This window comes from Phodopus roborovskii, unplaced genomic scaffold, assembly GCF_943737965.1.
Source record: "Phodopus roborovskii unplaced genomic scaffold, PHOROB, whole genome shotgun sequence".
NCBI lineage: Eukaryota > Metazoa > Chordata > Mammalia > Rodentia > Cricetidae > Phodopus > Phodopus roborovskii.
The window spans coordinates 131,113-152,178 of NW_026125994.1; the positions used below are offsets into that span (position 1 = coordinate 131,113).

Sequence of the window (21,066 nt, forward strand, 5' to 3'; positions counted from 1 at the left end):
TTTGATCTGACTATACTATATTGTCATTGTGAGGTGTGGTACTTTCATGTTCCATTCATCTGTATTATTTTTACTTTAAAATTCATTTGCATACTTCTGTTCCATTGATTAAAGCACTCTAAAAGTTGCCTCTCAGTGCTCTCGATGTTGAGGCAGGAGGATCATGATCATTGACTTGGCTTTGTAACAAGACTTCCTCTCAAAAAAAAGTTGTAACTTGTACATGACTGCTGTAGCATTGGAGTCATTCCCACTGGCACCATAGTGAAGACTTTTGCTTCAGAGTTTTATTCTGGCTTAGCTGAGGTTGGCTCAGTTGTAACTTTCTTTAAGTCACACAGCATCTGATTTTCTTTCAGTTATTTGCATTACTTGAGTTCCTGGTAACCCCTTTTGGTCTTTATAAAGACCTCATTACAGAGCTGACAGGCAAACAAAAAGAATGTTGATAAACTTCAAAGAAACTGATGACAGACCCACTGCTCACAGGGCTAAGTCAGGGTCTTGAAGGTTAAGCTATATTGACTTGTGAGGAAAGGCTGTGAAAATAATGGTCCTTTACATTTAAAGACCCTGGCTGCCTTAGAAACACCACAGTATGTCCATATCTTACTGAGTCTCAGTTTCCAGCCATCTTCCTTTACACTTGCAAGTTTGACTGTAAGAGAAAGGAGGCAACAGAGTCATATTGTAGTATCTATTGCCTTGCTTCAGCACTGTGTTTATTGTTTGGGGGCTGCCCACTGATTACCACACTCTTACAACAAATACCACATAAGGGTTGGTTATAGCATATAAACACGTTGTCATACTTTTTTAAGTCCTTTTGAAAAGCCAGCTTTTTGTTAAAATGTCTTAAGGATTTAGTGCACAGGCCTTCACTAACACTCTTGGACTTAACTCATGTCCATCTAAGCCTAGTACATTCCAGCTGTTCCTGTCTTCTTGTCATCAGTAATTTAACCTCAGTCCTAAACCAACCACAAGAAGAGTTTCAGGAACATCCATGTTTATTCTCCCCTCAACTGGCACAATTATGTATCCTTTCCATTGACAGGGCTTAATGCTCTGTGCTTAAGCATGTCCTGCTCGCTCTGTGAATTCTGTTTATGTTACAAATTAACATTGACCTGTTTTCAGCTGAATTCTTCCCCATTTCTCCAAAATGCCCTCCAGTTTATACTCTTGAGTATTTGAGAGCCATGTATGCTATTTGAAGCAGTACCTGGCATGTAGTAGGTACTTAATATGTATTTGTTGAGTCAATGGATAAAAGCTGATAGAAACTTGGAATAGTGGGTGTAAAAACATCTTTCTAAGTTCTCCAGATATCCCTAACTTCAAATTGGTAATGATTTGGGGCCATTAACTGAATTTCTTTTCATAATGCTAAGAGATGGCTTTAAAATATGGTGAAGTGATAGGAATTAGAAATAGATCCACATGAGCCGTGTGATTCACTGTCTTGTAATATCTAGTTTGGATTCATAATACAAGGGCTTCTTTCTATCTAGTAACGTGGTTTTACAGTCCTCCTTAGAGAGTCCAAAGAGTCCAGCACCCCATGTGATGCTTATGATGCCAGGAGGTGGACTCTGCAAAGTAGCTTTCATTTTCCGTGTGAATTCCAAAGCAGTTTAGTGGCTTTCCAAGGAGACATGCAAAGTGAGTAGCAGAACCAAAGTCAGTGCTTGGGACTTCCTGTTCCTAGGCCAATGCTCTGAACAATATGATCTCTTTAGAAGAATTTCTTGGGCATATTAATCCTTGAGGATGATTTGTAAATCAAAAGTCTTCTGTAATACAAGGCAGTTGCACTCAGGAAAGGTTTTCTTTGGTGTGTTTCCTTTCTGGCACAGTTAGAGGAGACAAGTGGATTAGGCAGCTTTGCCTTGTAAAACAGACAACTTTAGACTAGTGTAGGTCATGGCTAGAGTTTATATTTGAAAGAGATTAGTGCCTGCTGCCAGCCTTTTTGTACAAAGATTCTACATTTGGAAGCAGATGGTTCTGTGTTTTGGTAGATTCAATTACAGCTTCAATTAGATGCTCTTACACATTCTTTCTATTGCCGTTGCTTACAATAATAGCTCGGCTGGCTATCAGAACCTTGGATCACATTCTGTCCCCCTAGGTTCTTTAGAGACTCTACTGTCTATATTTGCTGGTGTTCCGAAGATGGGAATCCAGGTGGATTTTTCTTTCAGTTTTGTAGACCACCTGCTTGCTTGGCATGGTTGCATGTTTATCCTGGATATTTTGTAACTTGGTTTCAGTATAGCTCAGGGTTGGTGGTTGTCTGCTGGCTGTCTCTGGTCAAATATTGGGTCTTTCTACATTTTGTATCATTTTGCACTTGTTCTGTTCTTCAGAAATCTTGTTTGTCAGCATTGTGTTACCCATTTTCCCATATATCTTTTTTTATGGCTTTTCTCTCCTTGTCTTTCTTCATCTGTGATCTTTACACCCTTGAGTCCGATCCTCCATTTCACCGATTTGGTTTCTCTACTGTTTTGTTTTTTTTTTCCTAAACCTAATGGGTTGTTTTCACTTCTTTCATACTTGTATTTTTTTAAAATTTATTTCTCTTAGCTTGTTATTTTATTTCTCTTGCATGTCTTATTTCTTTGAGGAATAAACCTTTTGGTCTAAAATTTTCAGGGTTTCTGTAATCATTATTTTTCCAGAATGTATTTGTGTATCTCTTGCTTATTCCGTCAGGCATACTCCCAGGGACCTTGCTGTTGGATTATGGCTCTTATTAATTTCATCATAAATCATGTTTTGCTCAGTTTTTGGACATGTGTGCTGTCCAGGGGGGATAGAACACTTACAAAAACATATATTTATTCTGCTGTCTTTGCCAGTGGTCCAGATGCTTAAACATTGACTTTAAAGATAATGTCCTTCATAATCTATATGTTAGTAAACAGAAGGAACCAATATTGCCAGCAGGAGAGCACCATTAATGATTTCATCTATAAAGGAGTTTGTTTGCTGTTCTGGGTGAAAAGGTAACTTTTAACTCCAGTTCCTGCCACACTGATTAGAGATATCAGCACCTTCTGGCTTGAAAATAGAGGGACATATGAAATTTTAATGAACTTGAGTTGTTATCAGCCATTGACAGTGATTAATTTGTTAATTAAATATGGTAGAATACTTCATACTAGGGCGTAAACAGAGTTATCGAGAGAAGTGTAAGCTTGTTTTAGCAGTTTGTAGACAACCTCACTGAGGGTGTTGACCATTCTAAGAGCTTCACTGTGACATATTTTCTGTCTTTTCAGTCAGCCATTTTAAAATGTTCATTAAGAAATAGAAATCTTCGTTGGTCCTACTTATGTACTCCTGTAATCCCAGCATGCACGAGGTGAAGGCGGTAATAAATGTAAGGCCACCCTGAGAACCTATGTGAAAGGAGAGGAGGGGGTGAAGGCAAGGAGAGAAAGAGTAGAAGGAAGAACACAGGGTGAAGAAGGGAAAGAAGGATATAAGGAAAGAGGCATGAAGGCTTTGTTATGGCTTATTCTTGTTATTTGTGAATACACTTTCAAACAGTTTGTAGGTCTGAGGCCTACCATAGAAGAACATAGGATAACAACTTGAAAAGTGCACTTGCAGGTAGATCATGGGGCAAGGGCTTATTTGGAATGCTTATAGTTCTGAAACTTCCTTGCCTCACTTGCTAGACATTCTAGTAGATAGCCAGCAGCAAACTCTGTCACGGTCAGAGCTTCCACACAATGATCAAGGACCGCAAATGATAGCCTTGCATGATCCACCAAACTGTGCATGAGGCAGGGCATTTTCCTGAAGACAGTCTGCCTCGGGCTGTGCTGCTGTGAGAAAGATGATTGAACACAGGTGTTCAATCATCCCCAGGAAGGGAATGTGGCAGACGGGAGAGTGTCATGGGAAGGAAGATAAGGTTCAGTCTTCGATTTCAGTAATATATGGTGCCTACCACACGCTAGAAACTATACTCGATTCTGGCTATATGACAGTGATCGTAGCAGAGTGGAATCCCTGCCTGGTGAACTCCCGTTCTAGTCGGGACAAGATAGAGTAATTTCCTGGTTCACTTAGGAACCAATTACTGTGGGGAAAGTGAAAGACTTCAGTTTCATAAAGGACAGGTATATTCTTCAGAGCAGCAAGTATTCATAATTTCCCAATCTATCAGTCTGAAATGTGAGAGACTGTCTTCTGTGCTTGGCTCTTCACTCTGCTCTGCACCGTTCCTGCCGAGGTCCTTGTACCACAGTTTCAGTAGATAGATAACAGGACTGAGCCCAGTCATCGTCTCCCTGGCCAATAGGGAGGGTCCAGCTTGCACAATCAAATCTCAAGGAATCATAAGGGCTGCCATTTCATTCTTCGTAACAAAAATGCAGGTTTGGATATACCTTAGGGCTTCAGAAATATCATTCAAGGACCTGTGAGATGAATGAGCTAGAACATGCTTGCCATCATGAGTGATGACGACCTGAGATCAGGCTCCAGGTCCCACATGGTAGAAGGAAAGAACCAACTGCTGCAAGTTGACCACTAACCTCTGCACATATGCTGTGGCACATGCACTCTCACATGCTAAATAAATGTAATGTTTTACTTCAAAGTTTTGAAGTATCTGGATAATGAGGCTACAGGTAAAGTCACTGTTGGTCAGGGCGGGGCCCTGTTTAACAATTGAGCTCATATCAGAGGTGGAGAAAGGGTATCCAAGAAGATTTCCCTCTGAAGTTTACCAGTTGATACCAACTGTGTTCACTTGCCACAGTGAAGGCCGTATTCCAGCTACGGAAGTCTGGAGAAACCTTAACTTCCATGTTTCTGTTTCTGAAGTAGGGACGAAAAATTCCTTCTATCTCCACGATAGAGTTTGAAGTGGCCAGAACGTGGGCTGACAGTTGGTATATGCCACACAGCTTCCTGGCAGAAGATTCACTCAGAGGGAATATTTGAGCCACAGCGGGGATTTGTTCTCCATGCCCAGCTCTCTGTCTCCTTCGGACAGATCCAAGTGACCCAGCAGTGAGAGCTTTAACTGGTTGGAGAAGGGGATAGAGTGGGTTTAATAGTCTCCATAGTAGATCCAATTTCTCCCTCTTTAACCTGCCTGATTTTCCATCAACAAAATCACCTGGGAGCATCAGTACTGAAAGTCTCCAAACATTTGATGGTTCTGGACCTGTGTTAAAGGAAAGCACCCCTCATTTCACAATGTCCTTTGAGTATTTTAAGGAAGTTGAGATACTCCATGAGAGCATTTTACTGTACAGAAATTTATCCAAATTGCAGAACTGACCCTAGTTCTCAGCGTGCTTGCTAAGTGTAGATGACTACAGGCACAGTACCAACCAATTCAAAGTGGTGACATCAGCCTTTAATGGAGTCTGTCCACAAGTCCCTTGGAAGTGAAAAGAAAGAAAGCTTGCTTTGTGGAGTCTCATGGTTCAGTTAGGACTGTGAGGTTTTTGCTGAAATGTAAAAACCACTAGAAAGCTGAGATAGTATGTCTGGGAAGAGTAGATCTAGGACATGTACAGTGAAGAGGAATATGAACTTAACCTGAAAAAAGTCTCTCCTATAAATCTCAGTGACATTTGGTTTAATCAAGCATAATTAAATGTAGTTAGGTTTTTTTGTCAGATTGTAGTTCAAAATAGTATTCAACTATGGAGAGGGTAATATATTCTGTAAAAATTTTATTAAGCATTTTAGCTAAGCAAACAGCAAGGAGAACAGAATCAGCCTCAGGAAGGTTAATTACTAAAAAACACAGGATAGTAGATTATGTAAATCATCTTAATTTTCAATACCATGGCTTGAGCTTTAATTTACATAGAGAGGTATTTTGGATTTGTTTTTCACATTCTGTTTTTCAAAAGTACCAAATTATACTTGCATTCTTTAAAAGTTCTAATCACTCCAGGCTTCCATTAAGCTTGCTCTAACTTTTCCTATTATAGTTTGCAAAAATGAAGAATTACAGTTTCCTTCCAACGAATTCTCTTAGGATTCCACCTCATTTGTGTAAATGATGAGAACATGTTTTTATTTCTTTACCAAACGGTGGCTTTAAGTGAAGTTATCAGGGGAGAGTGTGTGAAAGCATCCACCCCAGGCATGCCTTTGCGGCAAGTGTTCACTTAAAGAAAAAAAAGATAAAACTGAGATCAATTTGACTTCAGATGCTCTTTCTTTTTGAGTAAAGGCATTTCTTTCACCTTGCTTGTCTTAGGGAACAGGTTGAGAAGATTTGTTTTGTTCACGTTTGGGTACTTGTCTAAATTTCACAGTGAAAGTTTCAAAGGTATTATCTCAGCAATATAAGCTTACCCAGGAAACCTGATGAACTTGTCTTTTTTGCAAGAAGTGATACCCAAATTTCCTTTGTGTAGGATGGAGATGGGTCTAACACCCTTTGAGATTTTCAGAGAACCCCCCCCCCTGTAATTAGGTTCTGTTTGGCCATTAGTGTAGTGGCTTTTCAGGGGAGGTTCTATACTCCTTTGGAACTGGCTCCTTTTGAGATAGTAAGCTTTCACTTAAAAAAGCATCCCATTAAGTAACTCTGACTTCCTTTAAAAATGGCGTATTAATTTAAATGCTCTGGATAACTTTTGCCAGCATCAAAGATCCCATATGTACAGTAGTAACTAAGTAATGCTGGCCCTGAGTTTGCTCAGTTAAAAGATACCAAAGTCTGAAAGGTGGGACGGCTCTAACTGCTCTGCAGTTCCAACAGAATGTATATCAATAACAAAACTACTTCATGTTTAAGATGATCTTACCTTCAGAGTCTTGAGAGGGAAAAGTACACTAGTGTTCAGTATGAACTCTGTTTTGGATATTGATGCATGCTAGCCACAAAGAAATGGTGAAAGTTAACTGATAAAGTCAGTGACAATCAGCATTTAGCCATGCCGTATGCCATGTCCAGAATGTTTGTGATTTCAGTTAGGATAAGTTTCAAATATGATACTGTTTACTTTGTAGCATCTCTTCCACATAATTTCCATTTTCTTTTTTAAAACTATTTGGAGAATCTTTATTTTTTAATTAAAAATCATGTATTTTTAGGAAGAACTAGCTCAGCCTTTAACTTAAATGATGAGCTTGCAATCCCACATGTTTAATTAGGATGTGTGAGCATATTGACAACTGAACCCTGTCACTATAGGAATAAGAGAAGATTTCAGACTGCCCGCCACTAAAGAGGGACCAGGCTGGATCTTGCAGCCTCACTTGGCAAGTCCTTTTAGGAGGCAGCTTTTCCCAGATGTCTATCCAACATGGAAAGGAGAATAGAATGCACAGGATAAAAGGCCCTGTATTTGTTCTGTCTCTTATTGGGTGTTTATATAACTTCCTCGGGGAAATGTTTTAGTGTCTTTTCACAACAAAAAGTTCCTTTTAGAGCTGACACATGATTTAGACCAATAAAAGTTTTTGAGACTAATAAGTATACCAACTCAGGTAGACAGTGAAGGCAAGGTTTACAAATAATGTATAAAGCAGTAAGTAATTTCAAATTCGCAAGGAACCAGGCTGGGGATGTAGTACAGTGGCTGGGCACTTTCATGGCCTTGTGGAGGCCTGGCTTCCACCCCTAGCATTGGAAACAGGAAACAAATTACTGTGAACTAATTGTTGCAGGAATTGGGTCCTCTTGTCTCCACAGTTTCCCCTTTGTATTGCTATAGACTCTTCTCTCCTAACACTATGCTCAGAATTGGGAATTTGAATTGTACATGAGTCAGTCCCAGACAATGACACTTTTATAAAAAGGGATGGCTAACCCTCACCTCTGTGGAAGTTTTGCTTTGACAATATCTGAAGTCATAATTGCTGCTTAAGGTTTATATACAGAGCATTTGCTGTTCCAAGTTCCCACACAAGTGCTTGAAATGGAACTGTTTCCTTAGAACACAACTTTGGAATGCCTTGGAGATGCTTGAACTAGGCAAAAGAGGCATGAGTGAAAAGTTCAACGTTTTGCCAGGTTCTCTTTGTAACTCCTTGACTTATTAGTGTTGTCTAAATGGAGTAATTGCTGGTTTGATAAGGGACAAATATTAACTTACACATGTAATAAATGTCCATTGCAGTCTGTACCCATAAGTTCAAGTATGACCTGATTCACTCTGTGCCTCTGTTGACCTAGTTAGTCCCAGTGATGAATGTACGCACATGTCCACAGTTCCCAAGCAACCATGTGGTTCACAGAATGAAGCTTGATCCCATAAGTTATGCTGTCATGAATGAAGAATGACTAGATGGGGTCATTTGTCATTCTGTGTTCCACAGAGAGAAGTGCGTTGTGCCTGTTGGAAAAACACAACTAGAGACCTGTGTTGCTTAGACCATGCTCCTCATGAGTTGCTGAGCAATCTGTTGTTTGTCATAATGAGACCTGTCCTGCCTCACGGGCAATTCTGTATGTACCCTGGTAACCAGAACAATAAAATGGCAGTTGTTTTTCACAGCTCATTAGTGTGGTTGTTTCTGAGCTCTCTGTGCCTTGTATTCTCATCACTCTCGTGGAGATAAACTTTGCCTTCTGTTTCGGAAATTTAACATGTAAGCAGCAGCAAGCACCTTGCAAGTTGCCTGGGATGCACAAGGACACTGGCAAGTTCTTTTGATTGATCAAAGTGAAAAATTGATTAGTTGGGTTCTCTTTAGCAAAGAACACTGAAATCTCATTTTTAGGGGATACCCATCCTATGTATAAAATACAGGAAATGTGTACCAGTAAATGTTCCTATGCCATCTTCCTAAATATGGGCCACATGTATGGGTAAGTGGACCATATGATGTCCAGTCAAGATACTTTTAAGCAAAGGAATACTATTATGCTATAAACTGTGTAAATGGATATAAACTGAATTGTTCTGGGCAACCCCCCCACCACACACACCAGAATTATGTGACTAAATGTGAATGAAGCCCAAGATTTTTTTTCTTGACCATATTTACTCAGATTTCCCAGAATTATGCTCAGAAATAGTGGTAAATGCTTCAGGAGAGTGATTGTAGAAGTGTAAACTTGGGAACTTCTGCAAGTGTTCTGAAGGTAACGTGACAGTTTCAATTAAAGGACCATGGTGTCTTATAGGAATGTAGCAGCAGCGATGTCACTGCCCCCAAATATATTTAAGTGCAATTATGTGCTTCCTTCATGAAAAGATGGATTCTTCATTTGACTTAACAGTGTGTCAGTCATACTAAGGAGTCGGTAGTGAAGGCGTGTTGTTTTCAAATTTAATATAAAAGCCACATAGCCACTCTATTGTTTATTAATAGAAACCAGCTGCAGTTGGTTATTAAGAGGATTAATGTCTGGAAACCATGATCTGTTAGTAGTTGGTCCTAGTAATGAGTTTTATTTCATCTATAAAATTATGGAGTTGGACTACATGGGTTCTTAGGACCTTACATTAAAAAGAACGTAAGTGCTTAGTAATCAGTACCTGTGGTTAGTAATCAGTACTTACATCATACTCAGTGGCACACATCTGTAATTCCAACATTTGGTGTGTAAAGTCAAGAGGATCAAGAGTTCAAGTTCATCCTCAGCTACATGGTGAATTCAAGTTCAACCTGAGCTAGATGGCATCCTGTCTCAAAACACCAAATCAAACTCAACTGCTTTAATGTTACCCATTTTGCCCGAAGAATGCAAAATTCTTAGAAGTGAGTTTCGGTTTCAGAAGTTTTACAACTGTACCAAGAGTCAGCCATTGTGCTAGGCGTCCTTCATGCCTTGGGAACTGTGCTCTTGTAAGAGCTGCCCAACCTGTTTTGGTTTTGAATTCATACCCAAGAGGGTCTTCCACTCAAGATTGCATCCCTGGTGAAGTTGCTGCCGAGATTTATGCTGCAGTGTGTTGTGTTTTTATTTTCTTGTCCTTCGTTTCCAAATCCTTCCCAAATGACTTCATAATGCATGCTTGCAAGTGATTATCTGCTGATAATGTTTTCAGATGTTCATTTCATAACAATACACAGATTAACACTTTGATCACATGAATAAATCATAAAGCATTGTGTAGATAGGATTGCCCTCTGTGAGCAGTTCCTGTAGACTAACCTCCACCACTCAAACTCTGCCTTGCTGTTCTTGTTCTGTGTCTGTGCTGTCACTATGGTTGACACTGGCCACCTCAGCAGTTAAAATGTGGCTACTGCAACTGCAAAGCACTTTTGAATTTTCATTATTTTTAAAATGTAGCCACCCGTCGCTAGTGGCAACAAATATCCATCTACAGCCATTTCCTCTGTTGGATTTCAGAAACAACATTAAGCATCTATTTTCACCAGTCACTGGCCTAAGTGCTTGATGGCAACTGTCATTCCCATGTGTTGGTCTGTCCTTTGCCTCCCTGAGCACTGATGACATCATCAGCATAATAGTCTCTCTTTGGATAAGAAAATAACAAAGTGATACTGAGTTTTGTCCTGCTGTCACCCTGCAGCAGAGCAAGGCTCAGCTTTGCTCCCCATAGTCTGCAGGGTGGCTCCTCCCAGGCACACATGAAGTATTATTGTAGCCCACAGGCTCTTGACCTGGTTCCTAATCTCTGAGGCCTGGCCTTCACTCCAGACTCACTGGAAGGGTTCCCTTAGGTGACTCTCGTGATGCAGACTGCTGATAGTGCCTGTTAGAGTGAGACCTTTGAGAGCGGCTACAGTGTTGGTAGCAAACCCAGTTGTCAGGCACAGCAACACTACTGATGCTCTGCTTAACAGGTGACTGGAAAGCTGAGAAGGAGAAAAGGTGTTGTAGGCTTGGGTCTGGGATTATGTAGCCTCTCTGCTTGCTTCTGTGCATAGAAGTCTAAGGTAGGCTGACACTACTCACTCACTATTCCCTCCATCTTGTCCAAGCAGAATCTGTTGGTCTTCAATAGAAGTAAACTTGTTAGGGATTTCAACAACTGTACTAGATGTTAACGCATTTGGCATTTTTTAAGATTTGCTTTTTAAATTTATGTATATGTGTCTCTATGAATGCATATCACAAGTGTTCAGGTTCCCAAGGGGACCAGAAGAGGGCATGAGATCCCCTTTAGCTGCAGTTACAGGGAGCTGTGAGCCATCTAACGTGGTTGCTGGGAACCAATCTCCAGGTCTTTGGAAGATCACCAAGTGCAGTTAAGCACTGAGCCCTCTCTCCAGCTCCTCAGCAGTTCTTTTAACAGCTGAACAAGCCAGTCTCACTTTTTCTAATTATTGTTACCTTAGCACAGTAATGGGAATGGCGCTTTCTATGTGAAAACTGCTCTTCCTGAAACTGGTAATGAAATATTTTGTAAAGGTAAATAAATATACATTGTGTGATTAAAAAAAAAAAAACTAGGATGTGGTTTTGAAAAAAAAAAAACTAGGATGAGACCTAGTATGTGTACTTCATCTATAAAAGAGACTTTGGGCTATTCTAAGAGATGCTTAGGCTTACTCAAGGTCCTCAAGGAAAGCGTGTATGTCAATAGTAACTTTGGGAGCTCATTGTAGCCTTTCTGTTATTTATGTGCCTATATGTGAGATGATATTGCCAATCTCATCTTTCCAACATACTCAAGAATAATTTCAAATAGGAAAGGTTTTTAAAGTTTACCTTTTCAATTTTCTTCCACTCTGAGTGAGAATTGGAAATCTTTGCACTCTACAGTTATAGTGCTCTATCCCAAAGAAATTAGTGCAATTGTTAAGTTGGTAAGATAATTCTAAATCTTACTCAGTGGAATCAGAATAGTTTTTCATATGTTTGGAGACAGATTCTTGCCATGCAGCTCAGGCTGGCCTGGTGCTTGCTTTTTATAGCCCAGACTGGCCTCAGATTTGTGACAGTCCTTCTGCCTGCCCCTAAGTGCTGGTATTACAGGAATACATTAATCAGAAGCTTGTGTGGCTCCAAACATGGACTTTTCTTTAAGAGCTCATTAAGAATTAAATAAAGGTAAGGACAGATGGGAAAGACACAAACAGATGGGAAGTTCACAAACCACAAGCAAAGATTATATGCCTTTGGGCTTTTGTGTCCCCAACACCTAGTGACCCACTTAAATGTTTACTGACCACTTCTTAGTTGGCTGAGACACCTCCCTTTATACCTGTCCTGTTCACTCTTGTCTGTGAACGTCACGATTCAAGAAATATTTAAGCAAGGTCATCACTGGTAGCTGTTAAATGAGAGTGTTGAAAAGAAAATCTCTCTTGTTGTTTCTAACGAGAAAAAAAATTTAGTAATTATCAGGCATAGCAATGTTTGCAATACCAACTCTTGACAGAGGTGGGAGATTGTGAGTTCAAGACCATCACTTCTGGGTATTTGGTTCTCTCTCTCTCCTCTTCCTTCTCCCCTTTTCCTTCTCCCCTCTCCCTTCTCCTCTCTCCCCTCTCTCCTCTCCTCTCTTCTCCTCTCTCCTCTCTCTCATGTGACAGGGCTTCTCTGTGTAACAGCGCTGGAAGCCCTAGAACTCATTCTGTAGACGAGACTGGCTTCAAACTCACAGAGATCTGCCTGCCTCTGTCTCCCAAGTGCTGGGAATAAAAGCGTACACCACCACTGCCCAGCATTTGTTGGTTTCTTAATGAATGTGTTCCTTGTGTATATTTTGATATATGCGAATTTTCATATAGTTTTTAAAAAGTATCACTGGGTGGTGGTGCATTCCTTTAATCCCACTACTTGGGAGACAAAGGCAGGCAGATCTCTGAATTTGAGGCCAGCATGGTCTACAGAATGAGTTCCAGGACAGTAAGGGCTACAAAAAGAAAACCTGTCTCAAAAACAAAACAAAACAAAAAAGAAGGCCTGCCCCACAGACTGAATATAAAGTACAACCCTGTCTAATGCCTTTATGACTGAGCAGGAGAAGGAGACCCACCCCCCTGCCCTGCCTCTGAGGAGAAAACAGTCTGACCTAGTGATTTGCAGCCAGGTGGTAGGACACTATATATAGTGAACAAATACATGGTGTGGCATGGGAGAGAGAGACAGAATTGTTCATGCCCTGTGGATAGAGGTTATCTGAAGAGGTAAAGGTGGTGATGAGTGGGTTGAGGTTGGTGCCTTGCTTGCCACCGGGGGCCATGGTGCTGCCCAGGCCTGGGCTGTGGTCTGGGTCTGTGGCCCTGATGCCTCAGGGTCTATGTTGGTGTCTGTTGCTCATGTTACAACCAAAGGCCAAGAGGATAAGGTTGTACAGAGTTGGTCTGGCTCCTCACTGGCTACAGCACCTGGGAGAGTGGACTCTACACCATGCCTGGGCAGCACAAAGGAACTAACCCTGTTCTGGGGCTGTGGGTGAGATGGCCCTGAGGCTTGTCTGCCATGGGGTGGCATGGGTGAAGGAAAGAGGTGCTCCTACCCAATCCCTTACCATCTGGGTCAGCTCCCCACCAGCTGGTGGTATAGGTGTGAGTAAGGCGGCCCTGAGAGCCTGAAAACAGGAGAACTCCCATCACCCCTTGCTCCTTGCTGCCTAGGGTGAACTCACCAGCACAGTGCTGAAGAGCTTACCCTGGTGGTAAGGGTGGAGGACAGCTGGTGGGCTGACCAATCCAGCAACTACCCAGGCTCTGAACCTGGGCTATGGGTTGGCCACCCCAACATCTACCTCATCTGCTGAAGCACATGAAGGAGCCAGTCCTGCAGACCCAAAGCCACAGGATCTTTATGACACAGCGCAACAACAGAATATCCAAAAGGAGTCCCAGTAAAGGGCCCAGCATCAGTAGTGTAGCAGAAACCAGAGGCCTCAAAACAGACTGATGACACTTTACAATCAACACTTACAAGTAGAGATATGTGGACAGAGGGGTGTACTGTGAGATTCACTGTGTCATACTGCAGCTTCCATGATGAGATTTTTCTTTTCTGTTAAATTATATTTTATCAGTGGGGGGGGGGCACGGGGATACAGGTTGCTAGGGCAGAGGACAGATACAAAAGGAGGGGAAATGAATGGGATAGATCTGCATGATGTAAAAGACACAAAGAAAAAATGAAAATTTAAAAAAGATAAAAGTGTCACTATGGCCGTCTAAATACTTGGAGCTGTCTCTTAAATATTCAACTTAAGAAGCCCGTGAGGGCTCCAATGCAAAAGATGTGTGTATATGAATATTTTTATGGTGTACATGAGTTTTAGAATAGAATGTACTTTTTCTCCCTTAGGAACTTGTCTGAGGTATCTTAGAAGTCAAGGAGAAACAAAGAACTTACTTAAATATAACTTGTCAGGAATGTATCTGATTGGGGCTGGGGAGATGGCTCAGAGGTTAAGAGCACTGGCTGCTCTTCCAGAGGTCCTGAGTTCAATTCCCAGCAACCACATGGTAGCTCACAACCATTAATAATGGGATCTGGTGCCTTCTTCTGGCATACAGGCAGAATGCTGTTTACATAATAAATTTCAAAAAACTATATCTGTATATTTATAAGACTGAACTTGAAAAAGGAATGTATCTGATCTGTGTGGTAAATCCAAGTATTATGGCCTATTTTAAATTTCTTCCCTTATGGACTATATAGCTTTGCTTTATTTTAAAGCATATGCTAATGTTAACTGGAGTCATTTCACAGAGCTAACCAGTTACAGATGCAGTTAATGAATGCTCCTGAATTAGTTGGGGTAGTAGCATAAAACTCTTAAGAACAGCCACACCTCCCTTCAGTGTTAACACTTGGTATCATGATTTAGTGTATCTGCCTCCATCTTTGTGCTTTCAATTGATTAAAAAAGTGGTTGAACTGGCTACTTGCCAAAGTCTAGCTATGCTTGAAAAGCATTCTATTTTCAGTTTTTGAGGCACCAACATACTGATTTCCATAGTGGTTGTACCAGTTTATATTCTCACCAACAGTGAAGAAAAGGTCTCGTTTCCCCACATCCTCAACAGCATTTGGTTCCTTGTTTTCTTAATGGTAGCCCATTCTCCCTGAAGTGAGATGGTATATCAAAGAAGTTTCGAATTTCTCATTGGCTAAAAATTAAAAATAATGGATACTTTTTCTAATATTTAATGGCCATTTATATCTATTTTGAGAACTTGTCCAGTTAATAAATTAGCCCATTAATTGATTAGATGATTAGGGTTTTGGCATTTGACGTGTGTGTGTGTGTGTGTGTGTGGTCTCTGTCAAAAAGACAAACCTTACAATTTCTTTTTATATGCAGAATCTGTTTTGCAGTTCTGAGGTTAAAAGTATTCTGGCAGTTGGGAGCCAAAGAATACCACAAAGTCACACTGCACAACAAACCTCATACAAGTAATTTATTGGGTGTGAAAACCCCAGGAAAGTGGCTGCCTCAGCTTGCGCTGAGAAGCAGCAGAGAGCTGAGCAGAAGGCAGGTCAGTCTTGGAGAGAGCAGAACTTTCTAGGGTGAGGATAGGTGGGATTTCAAGTCCAGAGCTTGGAGCAAACTCAGGGATTGGTGGGATTTCAAGTTCTGAGATTGACCTTTTTACTCTGTAGGGTGAGGCCTGAGTCCAGCCATTAGGGCAGTTAGAGTGTTCTGTAGGTAGAATCTGGCAGTTGGAGGTCCTCAGGGGAGAGGCCTGGCCATGCATGTGCCTCCAGGGGCTTAAAGAATCTGTAAATTTACATACATATTTGTGTGTATGTGTATATGGAGACCAGAGATTGCCGTCGGGTGTCTTCCACAATTGCTCTCTACCATTTTTTGAGACAGGGTCTCTCATTGAACATGGAGCTCTTACAAGGGGGAAAGAAATATAAAAGGGAGAGGAGAAATGAGAGAGGGAATGTAATACATATGACATGAAAACAGAAGAGCAGGATAGTTGGATAGAATGAGAGGGAAGATAGGAGAACAGGGAAAGGGGGACAAATAAGGATAATGAATAATTACATATATGTATAGAATTGCTATAATGAGGAGCTGGGGGCATAGCATGATAGAGTTTGATTCCCCCAGAATCCATGTTGAACAACAACAAAAAGCAGATGTGGTGCACTCATGTAATCCTGGCACTGGAGAGGTGAAGGCAGCCAGTCTAGCCTACTGGTGTGATCCAGAGCAGTGAGAGACCCTGCATCTAAAACAATGTGGATGGCACCTCAGGAACAACACCAAGGTTAACCTCAGACATCCACATGTATGCACACAAATGTGCATGTACACCTATGTACAAATGAATACACACACACACAGAGAGTAAGAAATGCTACAATGAAATCCACCTTATTGCTAATTTTAAAAATTACAGAAAAATAGCAAGGGTAAGATAGGTAGATGGAACTTGAGACCCCTTTTTTTATCTTGATGCTACAAATGTTGAAGCAACATCACCAGTGCTGCCTGTGGAGGTCCCAGGGGACTTTCTACTTTGTGAGGAGTAAGCCCTTTTTCCTGGTCAGTGTGGTAGCTTAGAAAAGCTGGGCAACAATGCAGGTTACCTCATAAATCCATAGTGCTTTATTGGCAAAGGAGACCTGAGAGAATAGACACTGAGACTAGTGAAGTGAAGTAGTTTGATCAAGGTCCAGTGAGTGGTAACATCTGTAATTCAGTCCTGACCTCCTCTCGGGTGGGTCTGTGCCTAGGTTGTCAGTAAAGATGTGAGTCACTTGCCAAATCCAACACTTGGCTCCATTTAGCAGAAAGTAAGGCAAGAGCCTTCCAAGTGCTGAAGCCACAGCTGGCCAGGCAGTGGCCCAGGACAACTGCTACAAGGCACATTCAGTTTGATAGGCGCACAGGAACACACAATAAACAGGGCAACAAAAATGTGACTCTGCGTCCCTTTATTTATAAACAAGTTGGGAATACTGTGATCCATTTGGGCACAGGGGGAAGAGGGCTTAGGAGTTTTGGTGGTGGGGGTGGGGTGATTCCAGTAGTTTGCACTATTCAGCACCAGAGCAAATGCTTGGGCGTAAGGTCATTCTTGAATCCAGATGAGTCATCGTCTTATATATATGTACAGCAGAATTTTAAGTAGGTATGCTGTTCTTATGGCTTTGTCCCCAGACACACTGCAGTGATACAAAAGAAAACTAGAGGAGAAGTAAAACAAATGCCTGATGAGCTCACTCATCACCATTCCTTCCTCCCTTCCTTCCTTCCTCTTTTCCTTCCTCCCTCCCTCCGTCCCTTCATTCTATCCATCTTTATCAGATGGTCAGGACAGGACTGGTGCTAAGCAGATGCCTGAAAAACAAGCTCATCTGCGGGGTAAGACTAGGCATTAAAGTAAGTCCTGAAGATGGAGGCAAAATCAGCTGTGTTCTTCCTATAGCTGCAGCCCACCAGTGTAACTGCAATATCTTGTAGCCTAGGTCAAAGAGTGTCTGAGACTCCTGAACCCACAGCAGGTCAGAAGCCACACTATGTTTGTCACAGGGCTAGTTTACCTTTGCCTCTAGCATACCGTGACAGTGAAGTTTCTTGACAGAAATTGGCCATTCAGTGTGACTATGACATTACAACTCCACCCCTGTTGTTTACATGAAGGGAGCCAGCACTTGGTTTCAGGGGGAGGATGTGGGAATTGCTAATATGCCAAAGAAGCCGGAGAGGCCAGGACCCCTCCTGCTGCATGAGGATCCAATTGCCACAGAAGTATATAATAGGAAGCCTTCTCTTTCACTCGTTAGGGGCCTAGTGATGCTTGGAAGGAAAGTAGAAATACAAATCTTTCTATACTCACCAACGTAGTTTCATTTTTTCCATCGTCCCATTCCCAACCTACCCTGTTTTCTAAGTCTTTTCCTTTTGTGGGGCAAAAAGAACCTTTGTCATTTTTTTCTTTGTCATTTAAGCTTACTTCTCTAAGCTTGTAGCATACTTTATGCTCTCATTACATCCTTGAATGAGAAATGACTGAATGATTCAGTCCCAGCTCCTGCTAGCTGTGGGAGAGGTAAGGTGGGGTAGAGGCTGGGAAAGACTGAGAGGGTCAAGAAGGGCTAATGGTTGGATAGCAGAATCTGCCATTTGTTTGCGGAAGGCTGTGGCTTTAGGAAAGTGAAGAGGTGCTGGTGGAAATGAGAAAGAGTTCTAAACCCACCTCTGAGCTGTTTGGGCCTGTACCTGGGATGAGTCCAATGTTGGTCATTTCCAATCATTCACAGCTACAATGGCACTCTGGTGAGTCATGTGTGTGAGACTTTTCAAGATGCTGTGTAAGGCCTGCAAAATTACAGTCTCCTGATATATCCACCCTAGACTGTCTGAGAAAAACTTAGGTAAAAGTGGTTCTCTCTGCCCTGGGTCATGCAGTCGGGGCTTTTTAAAAAAGGCATTATCAAAGAGAGTTCCCCACATACAACCTGAAGTGCCCTAAGGCAGCAGATTGTATCTTGTCTTTCCTCTCTCTAGGATCCTCTCTTCTCCTCTTCTCTTGTCCTCACTGGCTTCATTTGCTTGATTGATCTCCTTGTCGTTTCACTGCCACAAGTGTCAGTTGGCTGAAATGGAAGGCATACGTGCGTGGTCTGTCCTGGGTGCATGGTGGAAGGCTGAGATCAAATGGACACAATGGAAGAATGGAAGCCCTTGCCTCTGAAGAGTGATGCTCTGAGAGGGTCTTTGCTAGGAAAAGAACTTTTTTTCTCCTGGGCCATGTTCCCATTAAACCCCCCCCCCCTGTCTTTCATGAGCACTTTACAGAGTTCTGGAAGAAGTGCCAGGAACAAGGGGGCTCCAAGCTGGTTGAGTCTCACAGTTTTGTTTTGCAACAATCACCACTGATCTTCAGGTACTTCCACCCCAACGCAAAGGTGATTCCTCCACTGATTGCCACCCTGAAGTCTTGTCTCCAAAGCCTCTGAACAAAAGGATGCTTCCGCCACCGAGGTGATGGCCTTTGCCCACCAGTTGCAGATTACAGCCTTCATTATGTCAAGCCCCAGCATTGTCTGACTTTATCATAAAAGCCAGGAACTTCTGTTTGTACCTAAGAGATTGGCTCTAAACTTTCCCTGAACCTGCTCATTCCCTGCACATGGTTAGGGAACAGTAGCCCCAAACAGTTCTACAGCAATCTGGGAGTCTCCACCCCAGTCCAAGAAGGTGGGGCCAAAAATACCTTCAGCGTCTCTTAGACTATTCAAAGGACTGAGCCTTCAATTCTCTGCAAGACTCTTTGGAGCTTCCCTTTACCCAAAATGGCATAGGCGAAGAACAACAGGAATTTCCTGGGACAAAACATTTCTATAGGAATCTAACATTTGATTGAGCTTTTGACAAAGTGCCCAAGTCATGAGGACAGGTGGTTCTCTAGATAAAGCGCTTCAGCAGGGTATCGGGGAGAGCAGGACAGGAGTATATAGTCCAACACCACCACCATATATATTCATATTGCATATGGTATACACCCTGGGGAGGCATATTTGGAGGATACATAGAACAGATACGTGCAGGTAGCACCCCCTATCGGTATACTAAGTGTTACATCAAACTGTTACTCAAGGACTATGAACTGGGAAGTGGTCAGAAATGGAAAGAGCCATTCCTTTAAGAAGAAGCTCCTGATTGGTTTGCTTATTTCTGTTTAGACAAGACAGGGTTCCTTGTTGTGATTCCCATCAATTCTGGGTAATTTCTGGAAAATGGTGTCATCATGCCGGTGATGAAAAGTACAGCCAGAAACATGTCAGGCCTTAGGTGGAGTTCACCTTGACACAACTGTTCTTTGAATGAGACGTTAAGGTTCACACTTTTCTATCTGGCCAAAGCAAAGCTGGGTCTGAGTCATGGTCCTGGAACAGGAAAGAGTTGACAATTGCATCATCAGGCTTTAGTGGCTGAACTGAAAGGCAGGACTGTCTTTCACTTGCCCATTTCAGAAGTACTTAGCCACCTCAGTTGGAAGGGTATTCATTCTGGGAGAGCGTGGGAGTTAGGAGGCAACGTGCAAGGCTCTTAGAGGGCTGGAGAGAGCAGGGTGAGGCAGCAGCCACTTCTGCAGATGGCTTATTTGATACAGATGGATGTGTGGACCAAAGCAGAAGTCACCCCACTTCATGGAGTGCTCTGCACCTTTCCATAGTAGGCCTAAAGTGGGGTGATTCCATGAGGTTAAGAAGGTTTGTATGGGTTTTCAGGTTGGGAACCTCCATGCTGAGCCCGGCCAGGCTGTCCAGAGAAGGAAGAGGAACTGGCCCCAGTACCTTCTCATGGTAGAACTCCCATCTCCCCACTGAACTGCAGCTCTCAACACCACCCAGGCTTCCCAGGAACCCTTCCCATCCTGTGTGGTGTGGCTCTTGTTGGCCAGGCACCTTTATTTCTCATCCTCATCCCCCTCACTCATGCTGCTGATGGAGGCTGAGGCTGCTTTGGGTGAGGAGGGAGGAGAGGTCTTGTTTGGGAGCCATGAGAAGGTGGGGGATGGGGAGCGGGAAGGGGACCGGCTCCGGGTTGGGCTGCTCACTGGACTCTGTTTCGGAGATAAGGCCTGTAGCATCCGGCTACTCCTCTCCTGGAACATCTGCTTCTAGAGGAAAGATAGAAAAAAGATATCTGTTAACACAACAGTTCTGAGTACAGTTAGAGAGGAAGAGCATGATAGAGGGCCACTTCACCAAAACACCTGCACCTACAGACTTGTATGACATTCCACGTTGTCAATGGCTACAAATAGGGGGAAATGAGTAAAATCTGGGGCCAGTAAGAAGTCGATCCCTAAGGGTACAATCCCTGCTGATGGATGGGACTTTCCTCTTCTTTCATCTGTACAATTTAACTGCCAGGCAAACTAGCAATATCCTAAGTAATGGTAGAGTCTTGTAAATAAAACAAAAGCCTTTGTCATTGTGGATATTAGGAGAAATCACACAATGAGCAAAGTATATGCTATAGCAGATGGAAATGTGATCCATGAAAAAATAAGGCAGAAGATACCAAACCAGGCCTGGTGCTTCAAACTTGCATGCCAGCACTCGGGAGGCTGAGTGAGGCAGGAGGAGTTTGAGACAAGCCTAAGCCTACAAGAGACTATCTCAAAAAGCGAAGTTAATACATAATTGCTAAAGGGTTTTCCATGGAAGGCCTGGCTGAGGGAAGGCCTTCCATGGAA

At 42.3% G+C, this 21,066-nt stretch overlaps 1 protein-coding gene across 3 annotated transcripts in view; it reads right to left on the reverse strand.

Annotated features, from left to right (window-relative positions):
• Window positions 1-20,148: 20,148 nt before the first annotated feature.
• Pcyt1b (phosphate cytidylyltransferase 1B, choline) overlaps window positions 20,149-21,066 on the reverse strand; it is a 90,225-nt gene continuing 89,307 nt past the window's right edge. For all 3 annotated transcript variants that reach the window (XM_051179270.1, XM_051179268.1, XM_051179269.1), the window contains exon 8: window positions 20,149-20,484. In XM_051179270.1, coding sequence (XP_051035227.1) covers window positions 20,272-20,484 — 213 coding nt within the window. In that variant the 3' untranslated portion in view covers window positions 20,149-20,271. The remainder of the gene's footprint in view (window positions 20,485-21,066) is intronic.